The sequence below is a fragment of the Mastigoproctus giganteus genome, chromosome 12 (genome assembly GCF_048544385.1).
Source record: "Mastigoproctus giganteus isolate SK-2022 chromosome 12, ASM4854438v1, whole genome shotgun sequence".
Taxonomy (NCBI): Eukaryota; Metazoa; Arthropoda; class Arachnida; order Uropygi; family Thelyphonidae; genus Mastigoproctus; species Mastigoproctus giganteus.
The window spans coordinates 142,938,518-142,955,636 of NC_143586.1; the positions used below are offsets into that span (position 1 = coordinate 142,938,518).

General features: G+C 34.4%; 1 protein-coding gene across 1 annotated transcript in view; it reads right to left on the reverse strand.

Moving 5' to 3' along the window:
• Positions 1 to 2,600: 2,600 nt before the first annotated feature.
• Positions 2,601 to 17,119, reverse strand: part of LOC150077478 (protein-lysine N-methyltransferase SMYD4-like) — a 336,848-nt gene continuing 322,329 nt past the window's right edge. The window contains exon 19 of the mRNA XM_090385914.1: positions 2,601 to 2,791. Coding sequence (XP_090242040.1) covers positions 2,662 to 2,791 — 130 coding nt within the window. The 3' untranslated portion in view covers positions 2,601 to 2,661. The remainder of the gene's footprint in view (positions 2,792 to 17,119) is intronic.

Genomic DNA, 17,119 nt, shown 5'->3' on the forward strand with positions numbered 1-17,119 from the left:
ATATTAATACTGGAAATAATAAAGTAGAGTAATCCATATCTGTTCTCTGATTTTTCTTATTTGTATTTTAATATTCCAAATGTGAAAACATTAAGCATAATTTATATCTATTGGACTATACATACATTTATGTCTGTGGCAAGTAATTTGATGGCACATTTTAATTTAGAAGATCACTCTTACACGTCCAAAGTTTAATGCCTATTCACAAGCATGGAAGTAAATTTTATTTGGGTTTAGATAAAGAAACATACTTATAATCTTTCAAACTTTTAAATAATACCAGTTTTGTTTTTGGAATAACTTTATTACAGAAGCAAATATATATATATATATAAAAAGCAACACATTTAAGCTTTATGTAATATATGCTAAAATATTGAGTGCTTATTACTAAATACTGATCATTGATTACTTATGGGGTATTATCATAAAGGCAAACATTTATTTTTTTAATATAAAAAAAAAAAAAAACCGACTGCATTATTTATGTAAGTAGATAACAGGTCTCCTCCAAGAAACTTGGAGACCTGTTACTGAACTTTGTCTTGATAATGGATACTGAAATGTGGAACTGAGATGTCAAAAAGAAGGCAATATTATTTAGCATACTGATCAGGCTTCTACAGCATCAGCAAAAAAAACACACACACACACACACACACACACACACACACACACACACACACACACACACACACACACACACACACACACACACACACACACACACACACACACACACACACACACACACACACACACACTAATTTATTCAAGGTACCCACTTCTACAACACCAGACAGAAGTATATAAATAATCAGCTACTGGCTGGCTGAAAGCAAACCTCTGCACACCTATCTTGCAACCATCCTTCCTCATTTTGAATTTATGCTCCTCATGTGTAGTCTGACCAAGAGGAAGGATTCCATCAGCATTGATCTTACTCAATCCATATGTTTAAGTCTTTTTTCTGATTTCTGCTTCAGGAACTCCATAAACCATTTAAAACTGCATAAATAATGTTGAGTCAAGTGTGCGTATTTTTTTTTTTTTTTTTTTAATTTTGAATATTAATCCTATGTAACAATTTTTTTTCCCCTTGCCATCAAAACAGATACACCATCAAGTAAAAAAAAAAAGGAAAGAAAAGCAAAAAATGACAATTATAATAAGGCTGCCAACATATCCAAGTAATGCTGCCAGCTCACCCAAAATATTTTTTAGCATGAATATTTTTTAAGGTGGTATCACAACTGCATAATTGATATAACTACTGATTCAGAACCAATTCAATGGCTAATAAATGAACAATAAATACACAACTTTCCCTTGAGCTTTACTTCAAAGTAAAGTTAAAATACTTAATATTATTTTAATTAAAACACAAATCTGCCCTACCTTGAAATATTGTTCCCACATCTGGGGCAGTGCCCCCAAAACCTCTCTCAGGCTTCTAGATTCCATTCAGAAGGCAGTTAGGTTAATTAATGACTCCTCTCTAACAGAGTCTCTAACTCGCTGTCTCATAGACTACATTTCTGCTGCATGCCTTTTCTACAGATACTTCCATGGGCACTGTTCTTCTGAATAGGCTTCTATAATTCCTGCTTTCTCTTTCAAAACAGTCCAAACACGTGCCACTACCAGCCAATATCCATTTATTGTCCAACTTCAAACTCAGAGAACCAACTTTTCATCTTCCTCATTTATTCATTCAACTGCTTTTTTCTGGCACGGTACCCAAGCACGGTACTAAGTACTATAGGTTCTAATACCTCTCGTGTTTGGGGTTTTCATAAAAAAAAAAAAATTTTTTTTTGATTATTGCATTCTGACTATAACTTTTAAAAAATCATAAGACTAAAATATTAAAGATATAAAAACAAAGTAACAGAAGGCATAAAATTATCTGTGGTAGAAGTATCCGACAAGATAAATGTTATATCACAGCCCCTGCATCTATCTCCTTGTATTAATCTTAACTTATTAATAAGGATGTTATCCGCTTCAAATTTTTTCAATGAAAGTTGTTTTCAAATGTGCTTTAGTTAAAAAAATAAAATAAAATAAAAGGACAATCATGTTTTTTTTATATAACACTAACTGAGGAAATAACCTTCCATCAACTACTACTTAAGGCTACACTTATAGTTAACTGCCACCAAATATAATTGTCATGATTTTAAAAACAATATTTGAAATTCTAGTATTCAGATCACAGAAAAACATGACTTAATTGGAGGTTAAAACTAGCTCACATAAAATTCTGCCTCTTTTATTATTTCAAACACAGCACTTCGAATCTTTTTTTTAAGATACACTGGCAACGATGATGATATATGTGCAATGCTTACAAGTTATGATTTATTGCACAAGTGGGAAATAAAGATGAATGTTATTATAGTGTCTCTGACAATACTTTGAATGACTATGATGGATATCATTAAATGACTAGCTGTTAGATAGGTGTGTTTTGAAATGCAACTGGTCTATCAATCCCTTATTGATTCAAAAATAGCTGTACAAAATGAGAATGCTTATAATATTACTACAGTTATTCATGTAGAGAACTTGAATACAACCTTGGATCTAGCAAAAATTTTCTCCTTCTTCTCTTTGTTAGTATTCTTATACCGTTACTACCAAAACTCTATCCATCTAATCTATCTCTTTCAGACGTTCTTTCTTTATCCGAAGTTCCTTAACAGCTTCATGGCAGCACCCATAATGTATGCAGAAGATGTTTGAAGCACGATCAATCACTTTATTTGCTTCTTGTATAAAACCCCTATTATTAATAATAATAATAAGTTAGATCACTTGTATTCCGATTAAGGTACACTGCCTGACCACTTTATTAGGACCTCCGAGGTTTCGGCTATCAATTCAGCCAAAAATATGTAAACTGAAGAGGCCACGTATTAGAGAAGGGGTAAGATTGTTAGTATATGTTCAGCAAGTGCTAAGGCAGGGAGGATGACTGATCTTGAGTGTTCAAAGATTAGCATTGCTCAACCTTTAGCAAATGTAAAACTGCCAAAAAAAAAAAAAAAAAAAAAAAACATGAATAGACTAACTTGTGCTGAAAAGTTAAGGTGCAAGAAGGTGCTTGATGTCAGCAATCGATTAGCAAGCGTAATCATTACCAACTGGTAGAACAACTAACCCTCTTCATTTAATGCATGACTTACACACTCTGGGTATCGGTACCCAGAGTGTGTAAGTACACTAAAAAAATGCACTATAAAAGCAGGAAAACCTCAGATAAGCCAATGATTTGAGACATCAACCAGAAAATCTGGCTTTGCTGTTGTCAGGAACAATAAGAATGTCCATTCTTTGTGTTCCTGGCAACAACATTTAGATTAGAAGATTGGAAGCCAGTCACGTGATCTGCTGAATCCTGATTTATGCTTTTCAGTATCAGTGAAAGGGCATATGTACTGAGGAACTAACTTGAGTCACTGGTACCATCCTGTTATTTACTGATAGTACTGGCTGCTGGACGGGATGTAATAGTGTGGGCTATTTTTTTGTGCCGTACCCTTAGTCTCCTGATCCCAACATACGGCACTATGAATGCCAGAGCATATCTGAACTTCACTGTAGGCTAGGTACACTCAGCAACATTGCATGTTTACCTCAGCATGCCAAATTATGTAAAAGTTTGCAAGAACACAAGGAAGAATTCATATATTTGCTGTGGCCAACCCAATTCCTGGATCTCAGTTTAATGATGAATGGGAGAGGCATGTTCATTAGCACAATCTCTGACAATGAAACTAGGAATTTAGGGCAGTTCTTTTATGAGAATGGACTAATATTTATTGTTCTACTTTTCAATTTCTTGTTGACTCCAAGCTACGTCGTATTAGAGCAGTAATTTGGATCTAATGATAGTTAGATGTAACAGTAGCTCGCAGTCCTGATTAAGTGGCCAGGAAGTGTATAATATAATGTAATTAATAATATAGTAATAATAATAATACTTTGATTAATAATATAGAATAGTAAATAAATGACAAAAATAACATCGTGCATATTAGGCTAGACTGTTTAAATTAGCACATATGCAAATTAGGCAATTATTTATCTCTGAACTGTATGCATTCTTGTTTGTTTATCTCTTTTTCAAGGAGTGATAGCTTGGATGAAAAACCACTACCTCTAAGACCAGTAATGTAGCACTAAACAAAAAATTAGAATTTTAATTCAAATCAGCAGGTGAATTCATCAAGTAATAGTAGTAGTGGTGGCAAGTGATGCAAGAAAGCAAGTGTATGAGCTTATGCAGCATCAGCCAAAAAAAAAAAAAATCACACCATTCCCTCCAAATGCCTGTCCACTTAACCTATCAACTTCCACAACAACAGATGGAAGTTTGTTCCAGCAATTAACCACCCACTGGCTAAAGGCAAATTTCCGCACATCTATTCTACATCTGTCTTTTCTTAATTTGAATTTATGCTCCCTTAGGTTCGTAATCTGAACAAGTGGAAGGATCCCATAAGAATTCAGCATGCTCAACCCATTCAAAGCCTTATACACCTCAATCAGATCACCATGCAGGTGTCTAGTCTCCAGCCACTGCAATTTGCAGAACTTAAGCCTCTCTTGGTATTAGGACCCCTTCATTCCCCTCACCAATCTTGTTGCCCTTCTCTGTACACGCTCAAGCAAATCTATATCCTTCCTAAAATGAGGCTTCCAGACCTGTACGCAGTACTCAAGGTGTGGCTGACCATTGCCTTATACAGAGGGACAATTGCCTCCTTTTCCCTGCTAGCAAAATTCCTATATATCATTGACAAAACCACATGACCTGCCCTGGCAGCCTGTCTGCATTGCTCCGAAAACTTCATATCTGACTGCACAATTACTCCCAGGTCTTTTTCATTTTCTACCACCTTAAGTATAGTATCACACAGTTGGTACGTTTCTCTGGGGTTACTTCTACCCATATGCAGTACTTTACATTTGTCAAGGTTAAACTTCAGTTGCCACTTCTTAGCCCATCTGCCCAAATTATCTAGATCCAGTTGCAGTAGCACACTGCCATTACATTACTGTCATTAACAACCCTGCCAACCTTTGTATCATCTGCAAACTTCGACACTAAGCCTAATACACCTTCATCAATATCATTGATAAATATACAAAACAACAGAGGACCCAACACCAAACCCTGTGGGACTCCACTAATAACATTAGTGGAATCCCACAGGGTCCCACATTAGTGAAGTCCACGAAGAACAGCACCCATTAATTACCACCCTCTGTCTTCTCCCACTCAACCATCCTTTTATCCATTGTAGCAACTTACCCTTAATACCATTCTTATTATTATTAAGTGATTATTAACTAAGTTATAAAGCTTAGATAACTTTATCACAGCTTTCCTTGTGGTAAAACTGATCAAGTTTCATATTTTTCTGGATGATTTTTGACCTAATTATTCTGCTTTCAGATTTGAAGAAATTCAACAATGTGTTGAATTTCATAAATTCAATTGAATTTATGAATTTTTTTTTTCATAATTTCATAAATTGTTGAATTCTTAATGTTATAAAGAATGGTAACCATTCTTTATAACATTTGCAGTAAAGACGCAAATTATTGGGAAGACAGAACAGGCTTATTATCATTAGCAAACATGATGCAAGGAAGCAAATATTATACAGCACCAGCAAAAAAATAAATTAAAAAAAAATCCTTCTAATAATTTGCCTAATCCTTCATTAATATTCAAACTGCCAACTTCCACAATAGGCAGAAGGTGATTTCTGTAGTTGATTACTCTCTTGCTGAATGTAAATTTCCACATATCTATTCTACAACCATCCTTTTTCAATTTAAATTTATATTCCCCTGTAATACATCTTTCAAAGGACAAAGATGCTACCAGAATTTAGTTTATTTAATCCTTTTAAAGCCACTTCAATTAGCTCACCATGCTGATGTGCAGTTTCCAGAGCACAACTTACAGAACAGCAGTCTTTCTTGGTAAGGATATTCTTTCAAGTCCAAAAAACTAATCCTGTTCCTCTTCTCTACACCCTTTCCAACAGATCCACATCCTTCATAAAATGAGGTTTCCAAACCTGTATGCGGTATTCCAGATGTGGCCTAACCATTGTCTTATAGTACAGGACAATCACCTCTTTGTCCCTGATGGCAAAGTTTCTGAATATCATTAACAGAACCCATGTGCTGTTCTTGTAAGCTGTATGGACTGCTCAGAGAACTTCATGTCCAGCTGTAAAATTACCTACATCATCTTCAGTCTCAACTACCTAGAATTTGATGCTACCCAAATGCAGTACCATGCATTTATCAATATTAAATTTCAATTGCCATTTTTCAGGCCATCTGTCCAGTTTATCTGCAAGGGCAGATCAAGAAGAATACATTACAGATTGTAACATCTTTATTATCTGAGATAATGTAACCATACTTCATATACATACATAAAATACACAATGTTTCAATTTTGAGAATATTGCTCAATGTAAGAACCACCACACTCGCTGCATTTTCTCCAGTGTTCTTTCCAGACAGCGAATGTGCTTTAGTAAAAATCAGGAGGCTGATGTTCACACTAATGTTAAATGTCAGAAATGAGTTCCATATTACTTTCACACCAAACATCTTACCATGCAGGTATGCCTTCAGTCTACTAAACAAAAAAAGAAAAGCTGATGGGGCAAGGTCTGGGCTATAGGGTAGGTGGAGCATTATACTTCAACCCAGCTGGTCAATCTTTCACAGTGTCATCTGTATTGTGTGTGGCCTTGCATTATCCTGATGAAATTTGATGTACTCCCGATTCAGTTCAGGTCTTTTGGTTTTCAGAGCTCCATTAAGCTTTTCCATGAACAAGTATCTTTCTTTGTTGATGGTTGTTCCACTTTCCAAGAAATCAATAAAAATGATGCCATTCTGATCCCAGAAGGTGGCCATATGTTTTGTTGATGATTTGGAAAGTTTTGGCTTTTTTGTTTAGAGGTGACGGAGTGTGCCCATTTCATGGATTGTCCTTTGGTCTATGGATCATAATGGAAGAGCCATGTTTCATCACATGTGACGACCCCTTTAAAGCACTCAGAAGCACCAGCACCAACCTCTACAGAAGATCTTCCCAGATCTCTTTCCTTGCAGTCATCATTTCTCATGTGAGTAACTTAGGCACCCACCGAGAACAGATTTTTCTGAACTCCAGTCTGTTGATGATGGTCAAAATACTTCCCTTTGACATTTTTGTAGTGTACATCACTTGTATGGTAGTTATACACCTCATTTATTTGAATGAGCTGGTTAACGAGTTCTTTGTTTTGACGGACATTGGTCTTCTGGCTCTTGGTTTGTCCTTGATGCTGAAATCACCTTCCCAAAACTGCTGGAGTCACCTCTGGACATTACTTTGATCAACTGTCTGATTCCCATAGATTACCAGTAGTTTTGATGGATAGATGTGGCCGACTGATCACCCGATTTGAAAAGGAACTCCATCACACACTGTTGCTGGAAAAGGCTATCACTTTGTCCATCTATATCTTCAGATCTAAAAACACCTAAAAGAAAGATCTAAAAAAGAAAAAAATATTAGTTGTGTTAATGGGTAATTGGTAGTACAACAGGTGTATATCATAAATTTCCCACCTCTTCCTTATGCATATGCAAGTGTGAGTAATTGTGCATTACTTATTGACTGACCCTTGTAGATCTTTTTGAAGTAGCATACACTGATTACTCTCATTAATCACCATGCTCACCTTTGTATCATCAGCAAACTTAACTTAGACATAAAACTTGATATACATATATCAAATTTTAGTAGATTAATTTTTTTTCTCCCCTGTTCACATCTTTACTCATCAGAACTGAAACTCAACTCACACTATAACAAAAAATGGTTAAGGTAAAGAAAGGCAACACGAGAACGACGAGAAACATTGGATAACTTATGCGGAAAATTAGTTTCTCGACACTAGACTCTAGCGCTGCTCTCTCGGTAAACAGATGGTAGGTGTTATTGGTATGGAGCCGAAATCGAGAAGGATATATTGATTGACAGGTAGGCGTGGCAAACGATGAAATGATTGGTGGTGGTGGTGGGCACGACAGATGACAAGCTACTGTGTGGTCATTGGTTGGCATTATAATATGTATTTATGAGTAAAGAACGGTGCATAATAGTTTTGTGATGAACGGTAAACAGGTAATAGTAGTGATGAATCTTTTAAAGATGGAATAAATTTGTAAGGAAAATAAAAATGTAGGTTGATTTTTTGATGAAAACTAAATTAATAAAAGTTTCGTTCTGTTCATTTTTATGTTCTTCATTATGTTTTTTTTTTTCATTATTAAAAGCAGATTTTTGGAGTTCATGAGTGTTTTTACTATATTGTTGATTTAGGTTTGGTTACGAAAAAAGGAAAAGGTTTCTTTATTTTTCGTTATATTTTGTAATCTGACCTTAAATGGTAGGTTAGGAAATAATAGAAAAGGTTTCCTTATATTTCGTGATGTTAGGTTAGGAAATAATAGGGAAAGAAAGAAAGAAAGATTCTTTTTATATATATAGTGAATAGCTATTGAGATGTTGATTTATGCTATGATATGTATGAAAAAATAAAAGTACAGTAATAAAAAATTAATATTTTGTTAATAAACAATTTATGCACTAGTCCACTCATGATTCTAAAGAAAAAAGGTTAGGTTACCCACCCGAAGTGGAGGGGCTAAAGCTCCCATGGGATTCAAGTGGAGGTAACCTGACCTTTTTTAACCATTATGGAAAGCGTTCATTAGGGCAAGTTACCATTAGCGCTTCTGAGTGATACTAAACCGGTGTTATCGTGAGTTGTGTTCACACACCAATCAGCACATCGTTTGCCATGCCTGCCTGTCAATCAGTATATTGTTCTCGACTTTGCTCCAGACCGATAACACTTACCATCTGTTTACTGAGTGAGCAGTGCTAGAGTGCTGTATCGGGAAACTAATTTTCCACATAAGTTATCCAACGTTTCCCATCACTCTCGTGTTGGCTTTCTTTACCTTCGCCCAAAAAATTAATAGTGCCAGGTTTTAAAATTGGAAAATCTTATGAAATGAAGTGCTCAACAGAACAGAAGGCAGTTAACATGTACATAACCAATGTATCATACGAATCGGTAATGTCATTCTGGTGTGGATAAAAATAGATCCAAAATAAAATAATAAATAAATACGTACATCTTAACAAACACAGAAATAGGTATAAGTACGCACACCTTACCGAATATACACCGTTAAGATGTACGTATTTGTAGGTCCTATGTTGGTTGCCCAATGTAAGACTACCAGCAAGAATCCAGCCTGCCAGTGATTTTTTGATGTTTACAGTATTCTTTCCTGCCTACCACCTTTTCATAATTTATATCAATCTAAAGTGCATCCACTTATAATACCTAAAGTCTCAGAGATAATGTGCGTGTTATACAAGGTTTTAAAAGGTACTTTTAAGTAATTTTTCTGTGCGCATTATCTACAAGCCAAAATACATTTTCAATACAAATATTTTTTATTTAAACACAAAATTATTGAATATAATATACGATTCTAAGTTAAGTGATTACTTTTGTGCATGTTCGCAACAATAATTTTATTCAATAAAGACGTATAGACATATCCATTTTAATTAAAAATTTTGTTTTAACATTTCTTAAATGTAAACAAAAAAACATTCCATTTAAAAATTCTCCGATTCCTTTTCATAATTTAAATTGATATTATTCATTACATCAAGAAATGAATCTATAAAAATATTGTCAGGAGTATTTTCACTTTTATCAGACAATCAGTCATAGTTATTACTGTATAAAGAAATACCTGATGCCCAGAATCCATTCCTGATGCACTTAAGAGTGATTTCAGCCCAACTATTAAGAATCCATTTGCAAACTTCAGTATAAGATGCTCGTTGTATCCTACCAGCCTTTGTATAGGTATGCAATCTGTCCGCCACTCAATTTTCTCAATTATTTCTTATTTTTGTTTGAGAAAGATTTGTTTGAGTTTAGTTGTCAGGCCTCCATGAATAATTCTTAAAGTATTTATTCACTTCCTCCTTAGATTCATTAGCAATGTGGGGTCAAGCCAAATCCATTATAAGTAAAGATTTCGGTTTGAAGAAAGAGTCTCTCCTTTTCCCCCAAATCTCTTTTAGACATGTCTTAAGTGTTTTAGAGTTCATCCATCCTTTAGGGTTAACACAAACAAAACACCATTTCTCCTTAGGCATATTTTTACACTTAAAATAACCATCGATGGAAGCCTCCCTCCATTTAACTGTTACTGATAAAACAACAATAAAACACATTTTTGACCTCACACGGTGTTTATTTTAATGTGTTTTGTACCTTTTATGTTATTCGTAAATTTTGACGGCATGTCAAAGTTCATTGAAACCTCATCCATGTTTCCTAATTGACTTGGTCCGATTCCATTTCTTTCCTTTTCAATGAAGGTAAGAGAAATGCTTGAATTTTCTCCTTCCAATCTTGTGGTAATGTCTGCCCAGTTGAGGTAACAGTTTGAACAGATAAACAATTTCGCTTCATGAAATTACCACAACAGAAATTATTGCTGAAAAAAAATTATTATTGTTCATCTTATGAGCTTATTCTCTTTGCTTTAAATTTGATGGAGACTTTTGAAATCTTTCTTCCTGCAGTAATCCTTTCAGCACAAACCCAATTGTTCAGTTCCTGTTCTAACTGTGGGCATGCTTCCTTTTGTTTCCTTTGCATCCATTTTGTTGAAGTATAACATGTAATTATTTTTTTCAAAAATAGTTGCTGACTTTAATCTGGAATCCTCCCTACCTAGGAATACCGTTCTTACATATTGAGTGGTGTGACCAAAAACCTCTCTCCCAAGCTCTTACACTCCATTCAAAAGAGTGTAGGCAGGTTAATTAATGACCTATCTTTTACAAAGTCTCTCCACTCTATCTCACAGATATGCAGTTTCTGCTGCATTCTATTTTAACAGAAACTTCAATGAGAATCGTTCTCAATTTTCATCCGCAATTCCACTGTTCTCTTCCAAAATAGTCCAAACATATGCATCAAAAAGTGAATGTCCATTCATTATTCAAATACAAATTCAATGGACTGTTCCTTTTACTCATTGCTACTTCAATTCTCTAGAACAGTGTCTCCCAACCTTTTTCAAGTCATGACTCCCTTTTATAATAGCCAAGTAACATGCAACCCCCACCACATTTGTATAAAAAAAGAATTTTTAATAGGGTAAAGAAAACAAATTAAAAATAGATTTTTCAGAATATAATTCTAACCTGATATTTAATTAACCTAATATTTAATGCAATGGTTTTACTTGCATCTGGGCAACCAGCTTCAAAATTCGCAGCTGAGTGTTTGTTAAAGCCAAATACCTCATGTCATCATTAACATTTAATTAGTTTCTTGTTTGTTTTGATATGAAGAAGTGTTGAAAATCCACTCTCGCAGAGAGATATGTAGAGGCAAATGGAAGTAAAACTCAAAAGGCAAGCATGGTGACATTTGGATATGACTGATATATAGCACACCAGAACTGAGTCAGCAATTTTTCGTAAAACAAATTTTGTGCTGAAGAATTGTTCCGCAGATCCACGAATTCATCCTATACTTCATTGGGAATGCTGGCTACATTCAGGGAAGCAGAGAATGGGTTTTGTACCAGTGCAGCTTCTTCTGTAAGCTCAGGGAAGTACCGTTGAACTTCCTTTTCAAGGTGCCCAGTAATCTCCTCCTTCAGATTCCTCTACCACACTGCAAAGTTTTTCAAACATGGCAATGTTTCTAAGATTTACTTTCCGACACCAGTTTTGCAGCTTGGATACAAATGCCTGAAGATTGCCTTGAAATTGGATAATGTGTATTTGCTTTCCCTGAAGTTTCAGGTTCAGCTTATTTAGCTGGTATAAAATGTCTGCTAAGTAAGCAACTCTTTTCTTCCAAGCTTCATCATTAAAGTAAGCCACAAGGTCATGTTTCCCTTACACTTCCAGGAACAACTTGATTTCACTGTTTGTTATTTGGTTTTTAGGAGCATTAGTAAATAAGGCCATATTGCTCCGGGGATATGCGGTGGTCATACCTTATCTTTCTGCATCCTCTGTATTTGTGGTCACGGGCTTGAATCATGTTTCCCGTGCACTTCCAGGAACAACTTTATTTCACTGTGTGTTTGTTTGTTATTTGGGTTTTTAGGAGCATTAGCAACTAAGGCCATATTGTTCCAGGAATATACAGTGGTCATTCCTTATCTTTCTGTATCCTCCGTATTTGTGGTCACAGGCTCGAACCATGTTTCCCTTGCACTTCCAGGAACAACTTGATTTCACTGTTTTTTTTTTTTTGGTAGTTTTTGGCGCATCGGCTTCTGTGGCCATAATGCACCTCCCAAGGTTTTTGCAGTACTTTGATCCAAGCCCGAGGCGGGATTCGAACCCGGGACCTTTGGGTTGCCAGGTAGGCACTATACCCACCCGGCTAGTCCGGTCGGCTGTTTGTTTGTTATTTGGTTTTTAGGAGCATTAGCAACTAAGGCCATATTGCTCTGGGGATATGCGGTGGTCATTCCCTGACCTTTCTGCATCCTCCATATTTGTAATCATGGGCTCAAACCCCGGTCTAATCAAGAAGCGTGTGCTTCGCACTGCTGCTCCTGCTCACCTGGCTACGGAGGTGCCTCTTGATTTCATCTTTCAACTCAAAGACACGATTGACAACATTTCCTTTCGACAATCAGCATACAGCAGTGTAGAAAAGAAGAACCTCGTAATCAGAATTCATGTCTTTACAGAGTTCTTTAAACAGACGGGTGTTGAGGGCTCCAGATTTCTATTAGTTGGAATCTGGGGCTGACTTGTGAGTCATCTACAATCAACATTTTTCATTTCAGCAACAGATAAATATCTTATTTGTAAAGCTAATAAGCACCCTGGTACATGGGCACTGGCAGCATAGTGCAAGTGCATCACCTTTGGATTTTAAAGTAATACACAATTTTTAATATTTTCATTAATTTATTGAAACATAAGATATTGTATGTATTTGAAAATTTGTTGAACAAAAAATTTATTCCCACATGTACCACCTTGCAAAATATCCTGCTGGCACCCATGCTCTGGTACTTATGAAAAATTTAATTTGCACATTACATCTTGAAGTATCACCTCTTATTCATCCAATGTCCTACATGTCTGCAATAATATGATCAATTTTGTATACACAATCTTCAAAAAAAAAATTTACTATTTTTGGAATAGTGATTCCTCAAATTGTGCAATACTAAATTACTATTCTAATTTTGCCATTCACAGATCCCCATGAATCTAGTTCTTTCGTTTCACCACTCTTAGTTCTTTCCCTGCAATTATTCTTTAATATTGTTTTACTCTGTTAGCTGAAATCATCATCAGTATTTCACTCTTATTATGAGCCATCATTGTACCTGTAGAATATTTTAGTTTGTAATTAAGCTCAGGCCTAAGAATTTAAAGAAAAAATAATTTGAGCTATTTTATTTATATAAATATCTGTAGGAAGAAGTATTCATACTTCTTTTAATATGCAGTTTTTATAAAGCCTAAATTTCTTGATATTAAAAAAGATTGTTACTTTTACAAGATACTAGGGATTACAGGGAGAGATAGCTATTTAATAAAACCATTTTGGCAGAATGAATTATATACTTGAGTGTCACATGAAATCATTCAAAAGCGATATAAAGGATACTCTAACTTTCAGGGTCATTTTGACCCTCTTCAACAGTGGAAAACAATAATACTGGAAACTACTGTGAGCTACACTTGAGTGCACACAGCATGGGTTTTGGGGCAGCATAAAAAAAAAAAAGTGAAGAAATGAGTTAATGTAGAGCAGTAAGGAAATGATATCATTACTCCAGCTCTCAATTAGACTACAACAAAAACAAATTATAATATAAGGTCATAATTTGCACAATATTACAAGCTGGCGTATAATAATGGACATATAATGAAAAATGGAATGATTTTAAATTTATAACAATTCTGATAATTCATTCACATCATAATAAAGAAATTTAATGATAAAATGTGAATGTGTTTATAAATAAAAATAACAGAAAAAAAGATTAATTCTTTTACCATTCTCTATTTAATAATCTTTTCACAATTCAATGAAATTATCTGTTATCATTAAAAGAAGTATGATACAGTTTTAGTTCCAGTGAAGGTCAGTTCTACTGCATTTCTCTATTTTCTGTGACAGGATAATGCAGTCAAGTATTATAAGGAGGAAATATGCATGACGTGCACCTTGACATTCGCACAGAATGAAAGTTGAAAGGAAGTTATTGCAGCTACTGCTAAGCTATTTATCATAATACTTCCTGTTAATCAATGTACTGTAGAGGAAATATACCAATGAGTAACAAAAATTAAGCCTTTGTCAAAAATATCTTTTTAAACTAATTATTCACATTTTAAGTAGCAAAGATTAATGTTCTATAGTTACTGCATATTTTTGTATTTCTTATGATATATATAATAAATCAACAAAAAAGAAAAGAATTATTTCCTGAAAAAGCTATTTTAAATAAAAAGAATATCAGAAATTCAAAATTGTGTGTGTTGTGTGTGTGTGAGAGAGAGAGAGAGAGAGAGAGAGAGAGAGAGAGAGAGAGAGAGAGATATTAATAATGGAAGGTTAATACTGGTATTATTAACTCATTAATTCCTGTAATCATGAATAAGTCTTTTTTGTGGCACCTGCTAGTCAAAACTCACAAAAAGCATACATTCCATCATCAGTGAAAAAACACCGGTGTTTTTTCACTGGGGATGGAAAAAAAGCATCAGGACTGGAATTTTTTTATAGTTTCACTGGCGTTTAATTTCAGTAAAAATTTTAAAAGAAACAGCACTGCTTTTCCATTATTAATTTGGTGTAACTGAAATTAAGCTGGAACCATTCATACGACAAAAACAAAATCTTGCTATCTGAATACTAAAGAAGAAAAAAAAATATATGCATATATAAATAAAAATAATAAAATGTATTGTCTAGACAACACATCAATTATATTTCAGGCATGTATTTTTTTAAATTTTCAGTGATTAACAGAATGAAAAGTAAAATAGTTATCTGCTTATCAATTAATTATTAAGATTATAGAAAACTTTACAGGGTTACATTCTCTAAACAACCATCAGTTAATTACAACTGTATAATATGTATTACTCTCCTTCCATATTGCTTCTTTTTTCTTTTTTTTAATTATCTTTACTCTCTTTATATATGTATCTCTTCATAAGTAACATTAACAATGTCTTGTATAGCACATGAAGCGTGCACAGATATCTAAAGCTAACAGTACTGATTAAAATTACAATTAATCTACAAATTTCTTTTTCCATACAAACTGTATGGAAAAAAATAAAAGCCCAAATACAAAATTTAAAGAAAATCTGTCCACTAGGAGTTCCTCTGTTACATGCAAATAGATGGAAGGAAATGGTGAAAATAATAGGCACTTAGCAACCCCAGGTCATGGTTCTGACATTACCTGGGGTTGCATCTGTTTTTCTGGAGTGGGTGACATCATCAGAATTGAAGGAATTAAAAAAAAAAAAGAAAGCTATAAAAACATTCTTGAACATAATCCATTATTGCTCGACTTCGACTTTTTTTGTGGAAGAAATTTTATATTACAACAAGGATTATCCAAAGCACAGCTGTAAGCTGTGCAGGGACTTTCTAGTAACTAAACAACAGGAGGGGGTATTGCAAATTATGGTGTGGCCACCCCCCAATCACCTGACTTTAACCCAATAGAGCTTTTATGGGATCATTTAGAGTGTGAAGTCCATGAAGCCTGCTCATCTTCACAAAATTTGAGAGAAACCTTGCTTGGAATAATGTTAGTCGAGACACTACTATAAAATTAACTGCCAGAATGACATCTATATCAGGCAATGATAAAATCTCATTGAGGATATTTTGAGGAAAAATCAGAGTTGTTAAAATTAATCTTTTCAATTTTTCTTGCTGTAAATTTTTCAGTGTTTAATAAAAAATCTTTATTATAAAAAAAGCAACAGTTTTCATTGTTTTTTTATATTGAATCTTATGTTGTTGTTATTTGGTTTTTAGAAGCATTAGCAACTAAGGCCATATTGCTCCGGGATATGTGGTAGTCATTCCCTGACCTTTCCGCATTCTCCGTATTTGGTAGTGACGGGCTCGAACCCCAGTCTAATCAAGAAGTATGTGGTACGCACTGCTGCTTCTTCCCACCTGGCTACGGAGGTGCCTATTGAACCTTATATCATCATAGCTAATTTTAAAAAAAAAATGAAAGAAAACTGTAGTAATATGCTGCAATTCTGAACTTTTAGGTGCAAATGTATATGAGAATGCACCTAGAAAGAAAGAAATATATTAAATTCCAATAATGTAAATTCTAACACAGCTGTAGTGCATTAAGTTTGAAGGAAAAATATTTTAACATTAGTAGTAAAAAAATGATGTAAGGGGGAAAAAAAAAAAAAAATACTTGCTTTGTTTTGCCATCCCTTCAAATAATTTGTCCAATCCTTTTTTTTTTTTTTAAATTAATTCAAGCTATTCATCTCCACAATGCTAGGTGGAAGCTTATTTAAACAATCAATCACTTAAGGGTTTAAAGTAAACTTTCAGACATCTATTTGGCTACTCCCTTTTCCAATTTACATTTACTTCCTCTTTATGTGTCTCCAAGAAAGCATAAAGATGCCATCAGCATTTAGTTTACTCAGCCTGTTTAAAGATTTAAACACTTCAATCAAACCTGGTCGCAGGTGCTTAGTTTCCAGATATTGAAATTTACAGAAATCAAGACTTTCTTGGTGAGGCTATCCCTTTGTGTCCCACTCTAATCTTATCGCTTTTCTCTACACTCATTCCTAAAGATCCACATCCTTCCTAAAATGAGGCTTCCAACTGTCTGTAGTACTTGAGCGCAGCTTCAATACTGCATTATACTTTGGGATAATCACCTCTACATCCATGCAAGAAAAATTCCTGTACATAACAGA